Source organism: Rhyacophila brunnea, unplaced genomic scaffold (assembly GCF_057557595.1).
Source record: "Rhyacophila brunnea isolate RB1 unplaced genomic scaffold, BYU_Rbru_1.0 scaffold_4, whole genome shotgun sequence".
Lineage (NCBI taxonomy): Eukaryota > Metazoa > Arthropoda > Insecta > Trichoptera > Rhyacophilidae > Rhyacophila > Rhyacophila brunnea.
This window is the reverse complement of record NW_028233068.1, coordinates 52,086,301-52,104,591: the sequence shown is the minus strand read 5'-3', so window position 1 is coordinate 52,104,591 and position 18,291 is coordinate 52,086,301. Positions and strand designations below refer to the sequence as shown.

The following is an 18,291-nucleotide window of genomic DNA, read 5'->3' as shown; positions in this document are numbered from 1 at the left end:
TGAAACGACAGATCATCATAATTTGGTTCCCTGGTTATTAATTTTAATCTGAGATGCGGTACCACACCCAAAAGGCTGTTCCTTTTTTTTGACTTAACGTCTACAAATGCTGAAAAAGCAACTTCACATATATATGAAGTTGGAAAAGGCAAGATGTATTTCAGGAATTTCTCTGTTTAAACTGGATACACATGTTGCATTTGCAACCAAAATGATGTTTAAGTACACTCCTTATATTTATTCTGCAAGAATCCGTCTGAAGCTAATAATTCCAACAATTGCTCTTCTTCCGCATGCGATAAACCTTCTAGCATGGATGTTGTATTAATGCTTGTTGCACCAGGCGCAGCCATAGCCCGGTGCAGCGCGTACCCCTACCAAACTCTTCCCGTACCCCAGGGGGTACGCGTACCACACTTTGGGAAACACTGCTCTAGACCAAGCGGGTAGCACAGCCGATATTATTTAAGTAATGTTTTAGCATACTAGGTGCACATGTCCAGCATGGTCGCTGTTAGTCACTTCCAATCCGCCAGTCGCTGATGACACGCTCAACGGTTACCGCCACTATGCCTCCACTTTAATAAAAACTAGGAGAAACTGTACAAATATATCGCCGTGTATTGTGAAAATATGTAAAAATAATTATATGAAGAAGAAAAAGAGCCTATGGGACTAATTTACATTCTCCTCCTTGGGCCCCCCCCAATATTAAATCCTGGGTGCGCCACTGGTCATGGTAAGTAATATCCTTCCTAGGGTTAATAAAATTGTGAAGTATATTAATTGGTGGTGCTCAGTGGTGCTGTAATTTTCCACTTGTTTCACTTGACAGTTTGACAAAATGGCTAACATCTATTTCTTCCAAAAGTTTTTATGAAAACTTCCTTATGGGGTTTGATATGCTCTGCTTAAGAGTGAAAATAGTAATTTATTTGAATATCAGTAATGGCACCTACTGAATAAATCACAACATGTTCATTTTATATTTTATAAAATGAACATGAACATTTAATAATGGGAACTGAAATACCTAACGGGTGTGGAGAAACAGGCAACCAATCTCGAGTGTGGAAGAATATGTAATAAACTTAAACACGTGTCAATAATACGCTTGTATTTCGTTCTGACAACTGCTCTCGTTTTATGCACTGACAGTCATTCAATATTGGTGTATTTGAAGGTTGAAACACACATTATTGTATGTCTATAATGTGTGGTTCATTTTTGTAGGACACTCGCGCATTCAAGAACCTGCATCAAAAATGTTGTGTATTGGGATATAGCATATCAGAATTCTATTTATTAATCTGTTCTGTGGGACAGATTAAAATAAATAAAATAGTATAATATTATTTGTTATATAGGTAATATGCTATGCTAGTAAATAATGCTGTATTTATTTATATCAATCCGAGCTTCAATATTGTGAACATACATTAGACATTAGATTTCATATAGGTATATAAAAAGGATTTCAAGTTACACACATTTCTTATTGTTTGTAAAAATCAATGTTTTTTAACCTTTTATATGCCTCACGATATTACTGACAGTATCTGACCGCAGGCCGCAGATTTTTAATGACACACGTTGAATGTAGAGTGAAGCTCTTACTACAATCGCTGTAATACCGATAATTTGTAGCCTTAGTATTTCATAATTATTCAAATAGATGCCACTGTGTGTTTATTTTTTTTTGATTATGCAAATTAATTAACAGTGGCTAGTAATTTGAGTTTAAAGTCAAGCCTCAAAGAGTTCATAGAGCGAAGTAACTCGCTGAAGGCATAGAACCGGTTAAATAAATATAAAAAAAACCTATGAATTTTTCAAAAATATTTTCTGCATGTTAAAAAAAAAATAATAATAAAAATTACTAACAAATTCACATTTTGTAATGTTTTTTTAAATTGTAAGTTTATTTTTAATATTTTTAGATATAGTCAGTTTGAAAGCTTTGTGTGCATTGAGTTGATTCGATGATGGGTACTTTTGAAAAAATCACCGTTAGTGTCAGAGTGTGAGTAAATACTTTGGACGCTGAAGACGCACCTGGCGCGTAATGACCAGGCGGCCGATCGATGTAATTAACGTGCATTTTTAAGGTGGTAATTAAAAAATCATTATCTAGTCAGCAGCGAATGAGTTAATAATGTGAGAACTTACCGTCACCCTTTTCCTGTATTGATGCCGATTCACCGTGTCCTATAGGATTGCATGTCTTATAATAATGCTTTTATAAATGCCATTATTATATTTTATCATTTACATTATACATATAAGGGAAAAATAAATTTGTTGATGGTATGGAATACTGCTTCATTTTATTTTTTATCTAACCCCATCATCTGAAAAGTGCTGTAGCCACCACTGGGTTTAGGAGTTTTTTGTGTAAGCATAGAAAACATGCCTTATAACAAAATGCCATGAAAATCTCATTTTTGGTCAAAAGTACAGTTGGCTGGTTTGCAGATTAAGTAGTCGATTTGAGGTTACGAATATTTTTTATATGTATATCATATACCTAAACCTATAAATAAATGCATTATCGTTCTTCAAATAAAAGACCCAACTGCAGATGCCATATTTCCAATATCGTAAATGGATCAACTACGCTCTTTATATAATTTTTCGATACTGTTATACGGTTATCAGGAATACAGCGGAAAACACATTTTGAAAATACCCAATATACTAACTAGATTATTTGTTAGTTTGGGTTAGTTTAGGTTAGGTTAGGTTGGGTTAGGTTAGGTTGGTTTGGTTAGGTTAACTTAACAAATAATCCAGTTTATCGGCTATTTTCAAAATGTGTTTTCCGCTCTATTCTTGATAACTGAACAGTACCAATTTTTCTTTATAAATATAAAATGGCAACTCAAATAGTGTATTAATTCATAGTGCAGCGTATTTGTAAAAAAAAAATTCCAAGTGTACTTTTGGAATTGTTAAACTACGCTCGATAGTTAAATAAATATGTTTTTTCTCCTTCCTGAACAATTTGCCCAAATGGAGTTAGCAGGTTTGCAAATTAAGCAGTCGAAATGGCTTTAATTCAAACTACACTCCTATAAAATGTTGCGAATGTGGCTTCCAGACTTTTAGCTCTACGCGGTAAAGAGCTGCTTTTGCCTGGGAAAGGGAAGTAAAATACTTGGCAAGTGTACTGCATCTCATCTAGATGGAACCAGTTATGTTCTTCTCTCACGGATGACTGAAATGTTTGAGTGAACAACTGGTAACCAATGTTTATCAGAAAATTTGTGTAGGTAAGTACATAGAAGAGTAATCAGGACATGACCCCCACATCCTGAAGCAGGCTCCCAGGCCAGGATGTTTGCCCCCCCCCCCTCCTACCTATTGCTAAAGTTATGGACAGTGTGATGTTCTACAGCAGTGTTCATTCCTCACGGTAAAATTAAGGGTATGCCATGTATTTTCATCGACTTTTTTGTATCATTAATTAAATCCATTAGATTTATTTAGTTGTTGGCACTTGTCATTATATTATAAAGCACAGATCGGGACCCCCTACTGTGGTAGCCAAGTAACGTGCGACCTTTCGTCATATTGGATAAATAGTCATTTTTATAGTCAGGAAACACACTTTGACTGTGACCTTTTTTACTGTTATATCAATTTTGTGGTGTGTTTATCTCACTTAACTGATCGACCCGCCACAACGCTCCCCTCCTAAGCCTTGGCTAGAGCTCTGTCAGTGTCCCCTTGTGTGGGCCATGAGGTAGGTATATAAAACAAAAATAAGCCTTTTCAGTTAATTTATAATAAAATATTTATTAGGAATATACTTAAATTTATTTAAAAATACCCTTAATTATGTACATAATCATTATAATAATTAACAAAAATAATAAAAGGTTCATACTTATTAGGCAGTTTTATAGAAGTATGCTAAAGAAGCCACAATGTGTAAAATTTATCAGTATCAGTTGTTGTGATGAGTTTTGTGTCAAATTCGAACAGCGGACAATAATTAATTTTGGAATTCAATAAATTATTATTTTTCTCTAAATTGTGGATTAAAGTTTTTGGTCTACAACTTTTATTTTCACTTTACCTACTTTAAAAATCATATTTAGAAACAAAAACCATAATCTTGGACACCGATGATGATGAAATTTGCCCATTGGAGTAGACAGACATGGTCAGCTCTAATTCGATTTCCTGTGGCCCAGTTATTGACTTTTCCAGAGATATAACAGCGTGTTCAGGAAATTCTGTCAACCTAAACATAAAAATAATATTATTAAGTACCTACATATATAAATTATAATCCAAAGTATAAAGGTGTTTCTAAATGATCAGTTTTGCTATCCAATCAGTCTCCGTTTCCGTCGAGCTGTCAGATAAGCTGACGTGCAAATGCAAAACTGAAGACTGAAGCAGCCGACTGAAACTAAAACTAAAACGGAGACGAGATAGGATGGATTTTCTATCAGTTTTCGTATTCGTTTTTAGAGTTGCCAGTTAAATTGACGTGTAAATTACTATGTTGCCATATTTTTCATACTGTTTTTCTAATTTTGATTGAAATATTATAATTTATTTAAATATGTATAGGTAGGTACTGCATTACACTAATCAATATATTTAGAAAGTACTTAATTAAGAAAAAATATTCATTAACTATTAACTAACTATTAACTAACTTCACTAACTATTCCGAACTGACCTGGCAACTGAAACCTCGACTGAACGGACAACTACTGATCATCTACATCAGTGGTTCTCACGTGAAATTTAACTGTGGCCGCAAAATTGACATTGGTGTAACGTCTGGTGGTCCCACCAAATTTCACTTTTGTTGTGATTGAAAAAATTGAGCTAAAATTTTTATTTACTAAAAAAATGGATCAATTTATTTATGAACAAGTCCGTTTAATAAAATACATATAAACATTTTAGTACATATCTATTTATTTAAAAATAATGCAAAAGGAAATTCCTCAATACTCCTTTTTTCTAATGTAAGCCGCATGGCTGCTTCTAAGTTTACACCTGTCAACTGGCTTCGATATCTGTTTTTTATGAAGTGCGTTACACTGAATGATCTTTCACAGTATACATTAGTAGGCAAAATCGACAATATTAAGAGAGCAATTGTTGCCAAATATTACTTTATTTTTGGTCAACGTATTACTTCGACCAAAATTTTTCAACCGTGATATTATTAAAACGGTTTTTAGGTACTTGGTCATGACTCATTTCCAATAACCCATATTTAACTTTAGCCCAGTTAATTAAATTAAATACTGTAAATGTCAAATGATGTTTGTGGCCGCAGCAAAATCCTCTGGTGGCCGCACATGAGAACCACTGGTCTAAATACCTCGAGTGAACGGACAATAGAACTGACGTTTAAAAGGACCTTTATATTGGTCCTTCCAAATTTTTATTACAGTCAGAAATATTTTCATTTTGACATTATGCCTAGACTAGGCGCAATTAGAGCGCCTGTACACGTGCATGGATTTATTTGCACCAATAGTATGTAAATTATAACAAGAAAATGCACATGTAAACACGTATTATCGTGCAAGTTGCAAGATTGCATGCATGAATCAAAAAGGTTCAGAAACTTCTGAATTTTCATGAGACAGTTCATAATTCGCCTGCGCAGTAGAACGTTAGTGGCGAACCTGCTGGTAAAAAAACCAACTACACCGCACCGCGCAGAAACTCATTTTGAGGTTAACCGATTTTCAGGACCTGTCAAATAGTACCAAAACATTATTATAACATCGCATTTCGATTACTCTTGATGAATGAGATTGGCGAGACAGTAATAGTACTTTTATATGTAAACAGTTATTATCGTGATAGCTTAAAATACACCAAGTATTAGTATAGGTCCAAGTAAATTCATGCACGTGTACATTCAATATTCAGCATTATGATAACAGAAAAATATCGAACAGTTAATTTTACCTGAAAGAATCAATTCCGGCTTCTTTGACTCCCAGAGGTGCCTTGACATCGACTAACCGAAGATCAAACTTCAAAATGGCACCTGGCCACGCCCAACCATGCAACGTCATGAATTTCTCCTGGAAAGTTAGATTATTAATATTTTTTCAATATGACATAAATATCATTTACAACAATGTTCAGGCCTAGACTCGTAACATAACCTAAATGTTTTATTTTTGACCAGTCTAGGGTATTTTGCTGCCTTCAGTATTCACTGGATTTGCAGTAAATAAAATTAATTTATTTTAGATGTAAATAATTTACATGGAATTGAAGGCAAAATAACATGAAGCCAGACTAAGCCAATAATAAATAAATATAATTTACTTATAATAATAAATAGAATTAATTTTATAAGTATGTATTAGGTAAAATACTGCTATATTTTTACCTGGGGTACATTGATATTTGACGTCATGGAGATAAAATTGTAAGAATATGAGGTAGGATTTTGGGGACTCTCATATTGTGTGATAGCTCCTGGGCAATCTGTGTAGACGGGACATGGGGTTGGAAGACGTTGGCAGCGACTGATGATGAAGAGAAAAACATAATATTATTATATAGATGCCTATCGAAATATGCTCTCCGTTTTTTCCATTAATCTATTTTATCATTAAGGCAGTTCAATTATTGCAAAATAATCCTTTATGTACCAAAATATATTTGAGTATAAAGATTTACTATGATGTCTCAAATAATCATTCTTTTTGTACTAAATCTAAACTAAACTTTGGTTGACTATTTATTGTAAAATTATTTTTTCGAGTGCAAGCATCGAGAATTCATTTTGAAATTTCAATCTAATGAGCAAAAAAAAAATTGGCACAAATCACACAATAATTCTGCAATGAAGAAAATAATTTGGTTAGATTGTAATTATTCATAATATCTCCGTGATTTACTTTGTAAGTGAATTAAACAACATATTATTAACTATTTTTTTACACGATTTAAGCATGACGTGGCATTTGTTATTGAATATAGGCACGTAATTCGAAAGACCTCAGAAACATACTTATTAGAAAAAATATTATGATATAATATTGATGCTGAGTAGGACTCGAACCCGCATTCTTTGGATTCTTGCCAATATGGTTTAATATGCATACCTAATCACGGCAAAATTAACTAATGATTATGCGTCTGAGCTCTGATAACACACATCTTATGCTTATTGTGCAAGTCATATCTTCTTTTGACCATGTCCGATCCTAATAGGATCGTATGGGTCTCCACAAGTGGAGGATTGTATTAATATATTTTTTTGTTTTTATGATAAATGGATGTTAGCAACTTGCTCAAACTATTAGGTGCATACTCTGACTCCAAACACAAATTGAAAAACAATATGTGTGAGACCCAGGATTCGAACCTGGACCCCACGACATTATAAGCCGACGCGTTAGCTCGACCATCGTGGAAAGACATATTTACAAATAATAATGAAAAAACATTTATTGTCTTACGGTTTAGTTCCAGGTTCTCGTGTGTACCCTTCCGGACATATGATGGGGACACATTTTGCACTGCCCCTTATGTTAAAGCAGACTTCGTCGTCTTCGCAAACCAAACCTCCTGTCTGGCATTCATCAATATCTAAAATTGGGATAATCAATATTGTTTATTCTTTTTCCTCTTATATTGTATACAGGGATGGATTTAATAGGATGGGATCCCTACTCTGAATAAATGGTGACCCTATAAAATATGTATATTTGTATCTGAAAAAAAAGTAATTAAAAAGAACTGCTTAGCAAAGGACAAGGAAACCCGCTTTCAATATAAAATTATTATTTTCATAAAAATGTTGAAATCTAATATGCAGTTATTAAAATTAATAAGTATTGCACTTCTGTTTAATTTTTTATAATTACCTAATAATTTTATAATATACATATTTTATAATTCAGAAGCATTTTTTATAAATAACAAGCTGAAGTAACCGGCTTCGCACAGGGTCGCTTCGTGGATACATTAATCTTAGATATTTAATAATAATAATAAGTAATTATCTTTTTAATATTAAAATATCTGTGTAATACAATATGGCAATATGAAAGTAATTCTAATAGGAGTAAAAGTCAAACAAAAGAACACTAAATAAAAATCGAATCCAAAATATGCAAACGATATTAATAGTATTAATATGTAGTACTTAAAAAATTTCAAAATTGGATGGAACATACAAAGAACAAACTTTGTATTTTATATAATACTAATTTAGAAACCTTCGTAGGTGTGCGAACAGCAACTGACAAAAGTTTCATCGCAATCAGATGAATGGTATAGGAACGCATACGAATAGAAGAAGATGATTTTCTAAGTCAGAAATCTTCGGGGGCGTGCACACGACAACTCACCAAAGTTTTATTGCAATCGGATGAATGGTAAAGGAATGCATACGAAAAGAAGAAGAAGAAGATATTTGTACTAATTCAGAAACATTTGCGGGCGTGCGAACAACAACTGGTCAAAATTTCATCGCAATCTGATGAATGGTATAAGAACGCATACGAATAGAAGAAGATAGAATAGAAGAAAATGGTGGTACCAATTCAAAAACTTTTGCGGGCGTGAGTACGACACTTGATCAAAATTTCAATGCAATCGGACGAATGGTATATGAACCATACGAATAAAAGAAGATAGAATGACGAAGAAGAAGAAGAAGATGGTTGTACTAATTCAGAAACCTTCGCGGGTGTGGGCACAACAACTGACGACAGTTTCATTGCGATCGGATGAATGGTATAGGAACCATACAAATAAAAGAAGATAAAATGAAGAAGAAGAAGAAGAAGATGGTTGTATTAATTCAGAAACCTTTGCGGGTGTTACCACAACAACTGACGAAAGGTTAATTGCAATCGGATGAATGGTATAGGAACCATACAAATAAAAGAAGAAAGAATGAAGAAGAAGAAGAATAAGATGGTTGTACTAATTCAGAAACCTTCGTGGGTGTGCACCAATGACATTAATATGGACGAAGCATCTAGAAAATAAAATGACACTCACTTTGTGTCGGGTCTGCCGGATGGCGAAATTCATATTTTAATATCGGTATCCTACGCTCAAATGAACATTCTGCTTGCAAGCGGTCTGGCGACACCGCTGGGTCTGCCCATACAAAATTTCTGACTGTCAGGTTTCGGCTCCACCGTTATTATTATGTTACAAAATGCCAATGTGCCTAGTTAAAAATTGTAAAAAAATCTACTAAACACTCCAAGAAAGATGGGATATCACTTTGCATGTATTAGTATTATTTATTATTTATAAAATGCCATTTTAAGATATTGATGAATGTTTATTCAATGCAATTGAATGACAGGAACCATTGGACAGTCAGTCGCCTGTGATTCTCTGGGCTCACTTGCGTCTAATCTCCGAGAAGTCGTAAGTAACCGAGAATCTGTTTCTAACGCAATGAGTCATGACACTAATACGCCATTACAATAAAGGTTATATTACTATAAATTCTCTAAGCTTGTATCGCATAATGGAAACGGATACGTCAATGGTCACGTGACATCTACCTATACATCTGTGAATGACTTTCATGCACAATTTCTCGTGCGCGCCGGGTATGAAGTGAGTCGTCCATTTAATATGTCATTGGTGTGCACACAACAACTCACCAAAGTTTCATCGCAATCGGATGAATGGTATAGGAACGCATAGGACAGACAGACTTTCATTTTTATATATAAGATATAGCCTATAATCTGCGCGCAAGTGCAAGCAATAAGTTGACAAAGTTTTATCGCAATCGGATGAACAGTATGGCAGCGCATAAAATACAAACAAACGAACAAATATTAATTTTTATATTATAAATAATAATGAATATAGTAACTTAGAAAGGGGCATTTTCTGCGTAGACAATATTTAGCTATGTGACAACTAAAAACATTGTTCACGCCGTAAACCAACACCGGTGGGTGACATTTCACTTAATTCATGACCATAGATAATTATAGATACGTATCTTCAGTGGTTCGATTTCTGTCTTCAATAGTTTTACTTACTAACCCACAACTCGCTAAATATTTTACATGTACAATCAAAATATTATCAGACTTCTAAATGTTGTAAATTTCTGAAATTTATAAATTATTAATTTTGGACGTTTACAACATGACATTTAAAAACAAAGAAATAGAAACAGTATTAGAAAAACAGTAGAAAGAGTAAATACAAAAATTATAATACTTAAGTATCAATTATTATAAAAAATGCGTAAATATAAAAGCCTGTATCTCGATTTTATAACCGAACCTAACCTAACTTAACATTTCCCATAAATATAATTTTAATTATTTTACAAATGATAGTATCAGATAGAATCAAAATATTACCATAATCACACTATGTTGTTACTTAAGGAAAAAATTCTAAACCTACAGTTGAACATACATAAAATTAAATTAATCTAAGGGGGTGACAATAGCCTCCATGATTCCCTCGGATACGGTATCGTAAAGGTGTCCGACCACAGAACAGATAATAAATAGAAGACCGATTGGCTATATTCAATACGCCGCACGCTGAAGCAGGGTTTTTGAATGTGTGAGTGTCCTACGAAAACGAAGCACGCATTATGCACGTGCAATAGTGTGTGTAATACACCAACATTAAATGAGCGTAAATGCATAAACCGAGAGCAGTTTTCAGTGTTAGACGTACAACGTATTCTTGACACGTGTGTAAGTTTAACCCGGCTTCTTCCTTACTCGAGACGGTTACCTGCTATCGCCTTACCCGTTGGGCATTTCAGTTCCCATTATTTCTGAGTTCCCTGTGTCCGATATACAATACGATGTCACATAAACTATTTACCACTAATCTGGAATATCTATTCAGTCAACTTTACAGAGGAACACGGGAATCCCCATTAATGGAGAATATTTCAATCACCAATAAATGTACATGAAACACTTTGATTTACGAGAAATCTAAAAATTAGGCGTAGCGCAAATATAATCAATGGATAATGAGGTAGACAAAAGTACACGGTGTGCTAGAAGTCACCAAGTTAATGTAATACTAATGCACTAAACATGTCGGCGAGTAGATAACTGGTGGATAAATGCGGTGATACAGGATACTCAAGGAGCACTCAACAAAAACAGGGCCGCCCTACAACCCGCTAGATCGACAATCTTATCAAGTTCAACAGAAATATTCGGCAACAAGGGACTGGGGACCAAAAATAGTTGAGGAAGTGAAGCGAGGCTTTCATCGAGTAGTGAATCAACCTTGGCTGATGACAACGATGCAGATATATACCTCTATGTGATTTTGAAGATAAAATATCACCCCTGTGCATCTATTCTATACATAAGGCGGCTATTGACGGCTAAAGTGACAAATATTATCACATCTTTATAATTAAATTGTTACAATGAGTTAGCCATCTAAACTGTCAAAACTTAACACAGCCAAGAGAGGGGCTGTTAAAACATGGCACTTTTTGACAGTTTAGACCAGGGATTCACAAAGTGTGTCCCACGGGCCAATTATGTTAATCATGCTCATCAAATGGCTTATTTATTTGGAAGTACCTATATTTGTGAAAATCATTTTCTACAATGAGCATTAAGAAATCAAACTTAAGATCAAAATTAAAAGACGACCATATTGCATCTGTTTTGCGTATTCACACCACAAACTTTGAGCCTAGATTGCAGGATTTAGTTTCAAACAAACAATAATTGGATAAATCACAATATAGTGAAAAAATTTTAATATTTGTAAAAACAGAAAATATTTACAAAAGAAAGGCCCCAAATATTTTTAATTTCAAAATTGTCCCTTTGACGAAAAAGTTTGTGAACCCCTGGTTTAGATGGTTAACTTATTGTAACAATTAACCGCCTCAATACATAAATATGATAACCTACCGTCGATAGTCGCCTTGTGTAGACGATCGCTTCGCTGATGTGGTAATTGCTCAATAAATGAACTTGTTGTTTATTATTTTCAATTGTGCAACGAACATGCACTACTTCAGTTAAACATACATTGTAGAATAGAGAGAAAAAGTAGACCAATAAGTAGACGTATTTCCAGAGTGAACAATCTTTATCAGTCGTACAACTAAAGCACAGGTTCACTTTTCAGAGCCACAGTGAATAACACAGAGGTTAAAACAATGATATTATCCAATATTAGTTTAGTATACTACAAATCATTGATATACTACTAGATGAGCAGTTCCCATACAAGTGTCATTTTAAAAATGTACCACAAAGGATATTACGAATATCGTCTTATAATATTTCCTTGTAGGTATAATGCGTTAAGACCGTTAACATGGATTCCAGAATTTCACGCGTATTGCCCTGGCTGTAAAACTAAATTTGCGTTCTTGGAATAATGAACCTAAGGATGCCTGCAACGCAAAACAGACAGAGCAAGTCGTCATGCGCTGACTATTAGTTAGAGTAAGATGCAAGCTAGATCGGGCTTACTCAGTAAGTTTTAACAAAGGCCGAGTCGCTGAAAATCGGGCGTCATTTTAAGAAGCATATGATTCATCCAGTAGTATATCAATGCTACAAATAGAGAAAAAGATTATCTACTATAATGACGTTCAAGCGTTCCACAAATACTTCACCTTTGCATCCCACTTGATTATATCCCATGGTGTATCCTTTCGGGCAGGTGCAATGATAGCTTCCAGGTGAATTTTTGCATTCACCCATACAAAGACGGAATTCACTATCACATTCGTTTATATCTATGCACGATCTGAAAAAAAAGAACTATAATTAATTTCATGTAAGTAATAATTTAATATGGTTTTGGAAGGGTAGAGGTCCTTCTACAACCTGATGTGGATCTTGGCTGCCCCTTGGGTTTATTAACAGATTTAACGAATTCTATAAATTTGTATTCAATTTATTGCCTTCAGCGAAAAGACTTTTTTATGGAGCATTTCCGCTAAGCAAACATTGTTCTTGTTATAAAAAAAATGGTGCGTGTACTTATGTACGCGCGATAGAAGTTATAGATACTTCTTTGGCGTAAATTTAAATTTATTTATTATGAAGGTTTTAATTATTTTGTTAAATTAAAAACTCGAGAAAACGGGCCACTTATTGGAGTGCCGCTGTTTTAAGATTATCTTGTTGCTTCATTCCGTATTTATTAATGTTATTTACTATTACTATTTTAATTATCTTGTTAAATTACACACTCAGAAAAAGGTCCGCTTATTGGAGCGCCGCTGGTTTATTTCTATACACTGTAACTTATATTACTAAATTATATAATTATTTCTCGTTGTTTTTATTTTTAAAGTAACAACTGTCACTCTGACCACCACTGACCGGATCGGACGGCAGATATAGGAAGAAAAGAGAATAATATAACTTTTGAGAGTAGATTTTGGTACAAATTAGATTTTATTTACCTGTTGCACTGACAACTTTTATATGGCCTAATCTCCAGTCGATATGCATGTCAGAAGTTTAAATTTGTCAATTTTCTAAGAAACAAAAATATATTTTGAGCGCTGCTGGTTCAATCAAGTTGAATGCTATATGAGTGTGAAAATTACCTTTTATCTGAATGCAGTTTGTATCCTGTATCACAGGTGCAAACAAAACTGCCCCACGCGTTGTAGCATTGATGATCACAAATCCCTCTCCCCCCGTTCGAGGCACACTCGTCGATGTCGTTGCAGATTTTCTGAGAGTTGTCGGGATGAGTGAAGCCCTTATTGCAGTCGCAACGGAAAGAACCAACTGTATTGACGCAGGTCGAATACTGGGAGCACACCTGAGTAACAATTGGTTTTGATTCAAGGTCTTGAGGTCAACAATAGATCTTCATTATGGTATGCCAAACAAAATAGCTATTGATTAAAATACTTATTTTTAGAATTTAATATGATTCATATTATATCGATTGTCTTAAGTAAAGCAATAAAATTTTCTTTCTAAATATAATATTATGTTGTCATCAAAGATGTCGCCGAAAAACTTTCATCTATGATGGTGTATATAATAAGAAAGTAAAGCAGATAATGTTGCTAGACTTAATAAAATTCGATGCAAGTTATTTGGCATTGCAGTTTCATTTACAGCAAATATTTAACTACAATAATTTGTGCTGTGAAATTTATGGATGTACAGAGATATAAATGTCTTGTTTTATTGGAACAAAAAACCCTAGACTTAGGGGTTAGGTCACTAGGTCTATAATAAAATAATATTATTCATAATAGTGATAATAATCTTTCTTACTCTTCCTGAAGATTCTGCGCATTCATCCTTATCGACACATTTACCAGACGCTGAAAGGCGGAACCCTGGCCTACATCTGCATACATAGCTTCCTGGTGAATTGATACAATCCTGGTCAGCACTACACTTATCTTTTCCCAAACGGCATTCATCGATATCTATAAAGAGACAGATTGATTTTATTGATGCATTTAGGCAATTTTTTTGAAGTGGTTTGTATACAGTACTGTGGAAGTGATATAATAAGTAAAATTGTTCATTTACATAATATTTAATCTTTTGCATCAAAAATATACTATAACCCTTCTGTTTAGATACCTATATATTGATTTCAAGGCTAAAAAACAGCATTAAAATAATATGCTTATATCTTATTGTGAAAAATACCGTGTCCGGAAACTTATACGTATGCAGTTCGCCAAATCACACTTCACTGTGAAATGTTGTATCGAAAATATCTGGCCGTATATTAAAGACCGTCCAACCTCTTTGTGTCGTATAGTACTGACATAAAATTCATGTCTAAATAAAACATGGTTCTTGTCGGTTTACTCTTTACTGGAAACCAGCAGGAAGCAAATTTTGAAAATGGCCGATTCATGCATAGATAGGTATGTGATCGCGTATACAAGGGTGGGGGGGGGGTTACTCGGGTCCAGATCCGCCCCAGGAATGAAAAATATTCACATTATTTAGGTGAATGTAATATTAACTTCTCTTTCTTTTTTTAGGACCTCATGAGGATCGTGTCCTGGATGATTTGGCTGTCAAACAGCCTTCTCAGCCCTGTTCCTCTCGGAATTCTACGACACGCAAGGCCTGCGGCTTTTGAAAGACCTGTGGGACTCATAAATTGCTAGAACTATCTGGGGCATCCAATACTTGCTTCAATATTCTGATAAAAGACAAGACAGCATGAACGACACAAACAGACACTAACAGTCCTAATAAATATGATCGTCAAGCCACATGCATTCGATATCCACTTGTGGATGCAACAGTTCACAATAATTCGTAGGTGAAAACCTTCAGTTATACCTACAGGCTTATCGTAGACTCAAAGTGTGGAGTATCTGGGTATTGGGAATGTACATTGAAAAGTGATTGAAGCGACGAGAAGCTATAAGAATTAAGCAAGCTAAATGCAAAAGTTAGTGGTACTTGTTAGACTTTGTTAACCCAGTTCCCTCCCACTGCCATAAAAGTAAATAAAAAAAAATCGGTGCATGTACTTCTGTACACGTGTTAGAAGTTATACTTCTTTGGCTTAACAAAATAAAAACAAAACAAATAAGTAGATAAAATAATTGAAGAAAGATATTTAATGCAATGAATAAAGTTTTGATTAAAAAGCATAATCAAATTAAAATGATATTTATTTATACTCAGTTAAATTATCTTTACATAATTAAACAAAATAAAATAACAATAAGCACGTGTTACGCTGAGTACCTTACGTTTGTATACAGCTGACTCATTCGCAGATGCGCGTTGGGTATACCCTGATCACGGCTAACTCAATTTTAACCCTCTACTAAACGCGCCAAAAGAAGTATAACTTCAAAAATATCATCCTCCCTCCGATCGTCCCCAAAATGTTTTTCTATGCCTGTTTATTTTTGTAAATAAATATCTGGTTATTTGAATTTGTTTAATCTCTGGTACATCAATTATTATTTGAAGTAAGCAACAAAGTAGGTTTGAAAATAAATGTAACAAAGACGAAAGTCATGTTCAACTGCTTTGCGGGCCAAAAAGAGATCCTCGTCAATGGCACTCAGCTCGAACAGGTGAAAAGCTACATCTATCTGGGACAACAAGTGTCTATAGATGGATGTATATTTGATGAAATTGTTCGCAGAGTAAAGCTAGGCTAGAGTGCTTTTGGCCGCCTGAATAATGTCTTCAAAAGTGACCTTCCACTGTGCCTAAAGCGCAAAGTATTCAACCAGTGTGTGCTTCCCGTGATCACATATGCGTGTGAAACATGGATCCTAAGTAAAAGAGAGATCCAGAAACTTAGAGTAACACAACGTGGTATGGAGAGGTGCATGCTGGGCATAACGCGAAAGGACAAGAAGAGGAATGAGTGGATAAGGAAGCAGACAAGGGTTTGCGATGTAATAGAGCTTATTAAAAGCCTTAAATGGAGATGGGCTGGACACATAGCTCGAAGAAGAGACAATCGTTGGACAAATCTAGTCATCCAGTGGTATCCAAGAAGTACAAAACGTCCGCAAGTTAGACCTAGAGGCCGCTGGATCGATGAAATGATAAAGTTCTGCGGAAGTATGTGGCAGCGCAATGCACAGGACCAAGAGAAGTGGAAGCAGCTTGAAGAGGCCTTCATCCAGCAGTGGATAGATTCAGGCTGATGATGATGATGATTATTTATTGAATTGAATTGAATTATTTATTACCTATGCATCTTTGGTTACCGTCCAGTTCATATCCACTTGAGCACTGTCTCTCGCTTACAATATATTTACCCCGAGTATTTGTATCGCAATCATAATATACCGGATATGTTCCAAACTTGCTCGTTCTATACTCGCTTATGCATTGGGGCGCTTGTACGGGTCTATAATTTGGTGTGAATTTGTGTTCTGTTGTCGGTTCCGGTTCGTCATCCCAGAAGAATGGTTTCTGGATTGGTTTTGTGACAATACGGCTTTGCTCACACGGTATGTTAGATGGGCCAGGACAGTTGATTTGTTGGACACACGATCTATTTCCAAAAAAAAATTACATATTATCACAATTCAAATTAAGTTCATTCAATTTGCTTTTAGCGTGTAACAGTAGCGAAGGGTGGAGGTAGGCTGTTAAGATCCACCATAAATAGTGCTCATTAAACTTTGTTAGTCATACATATTTGTTTTTATTGAACTAAGACTATAATTAATTTACAGACGGTGTTAGTGTCGTTAGATGGTGGCTTGGTTTTCGCAGGGCTTAATTGAATTTTAAAAACGGACCAACACCATCTTATTTCAATGAAAACAAATATGTATGACTGACAAAGTTTAGTGTGCACTATTTATTGCGGATCTTAATAGCCTACCTGCAGCCTTCGCCACTGGTGTGTAAAGTAAAATTATATGTCCATTTTATAAAACTATTTATCTATATAGGTAGGTACGTCCACAATAGCCAAACGGTTACCATATTGGCTTATATTGTCATAGGTCCCGGGTTTGAATCACAGGCCTGGCAAATTTAAATGGTTTCATTTATTGGTTTTGGACCAGAATATGGACTAAATAGGTTAATATAATAATAATAGACTAATAACTAACATACATTTCTCGTAAAAACAAAAATCTGTTAATACAACCCTTTGTGGAGACCTATTAAGCTACATTTAGACCAAGCGAGCGAATGTTTGTTCTTCCCCCACTCCAGCGAAATTCTCTAGACGTAAACGCTTTTAAGCCGCGTTGACACGGTCAAAGTACGATCCAAGTACACTTGGATCGAGTGCCATCCAAGTGACAGCTTCATACTAATTATTCCTATCCAAGTTAACTTGGATGAGTAGGACGCGGTCCAAGAGGCTTGGATAGGAATAATTAGTATGAAGATGTCTCATACGAGTGCACTTGGATGGCACTCGGTCTAAGTGTACTTGGATCGTACTTGGACCGTGTCAACGCGGCTTTAGTTGAGCGAGCATAAGAATTTCGCTGGAGCGGGGAGAATAAACATTCGCTCGCTTCGTCTAAATGCGGTTTTGATCTTCTTAGGATTGGACATGATAAAAAAAATATATTATTTAGGTAGGCACCTACATCAATTTTTCTTCATATTATCCATATCCACGTTTATATCAATATTTCATTTCATGGAATTTCCATAGAAATTCAATGGTAATTTATTATAGCATTTATTGACTGGTACATGCATACTAAACCATCATAAAATATGGTTATTATGGTAGGTAGGTAAAATGCAAAAACCACGGCAATCTTATGAAGTGAAATATGGTTTTTATTAAAAAAAATAGTTGAGGAGGTTATTGTATAGTATATAGAGTCGT

At 34.7% G+C, this 18,291-nt stretch overlaps 1 protein-coding gene across 1 annotated transcript; it reads right to left on the bottom strand.

Annotated features, from left to right (window-relative positions):
- Positions 1–3,987: 3,987 nt before the first annotated feature.
- LOC147067501 (fibulin-5-like) lies at positions 3,988–14,404 on the bottom strand. Its single transcript, XM_085953611.1, has 7 exons — positions 14,297–14,404; positions 13,565–13,785; positions 12,620–12,753; positions 7,464–7,593; positions 6,386–6,524; positions 5,953–6,071; positions 3,988–4,249 (listed from the first exon to the last, which is right to left on the bottom strand). Exons 1-7 carry the CDS (start codon positions 14,402–14,404, stop codon positions 4,087–4,089), a joined length of 1,014 nt encoding a protein of 337 aa, XP_085809737.1. The 3' UTR covers positions 3,988–4,086.
- Between the last annotated feature and the right edge of the window lie 3,887 nt (positions 14,405–18,291).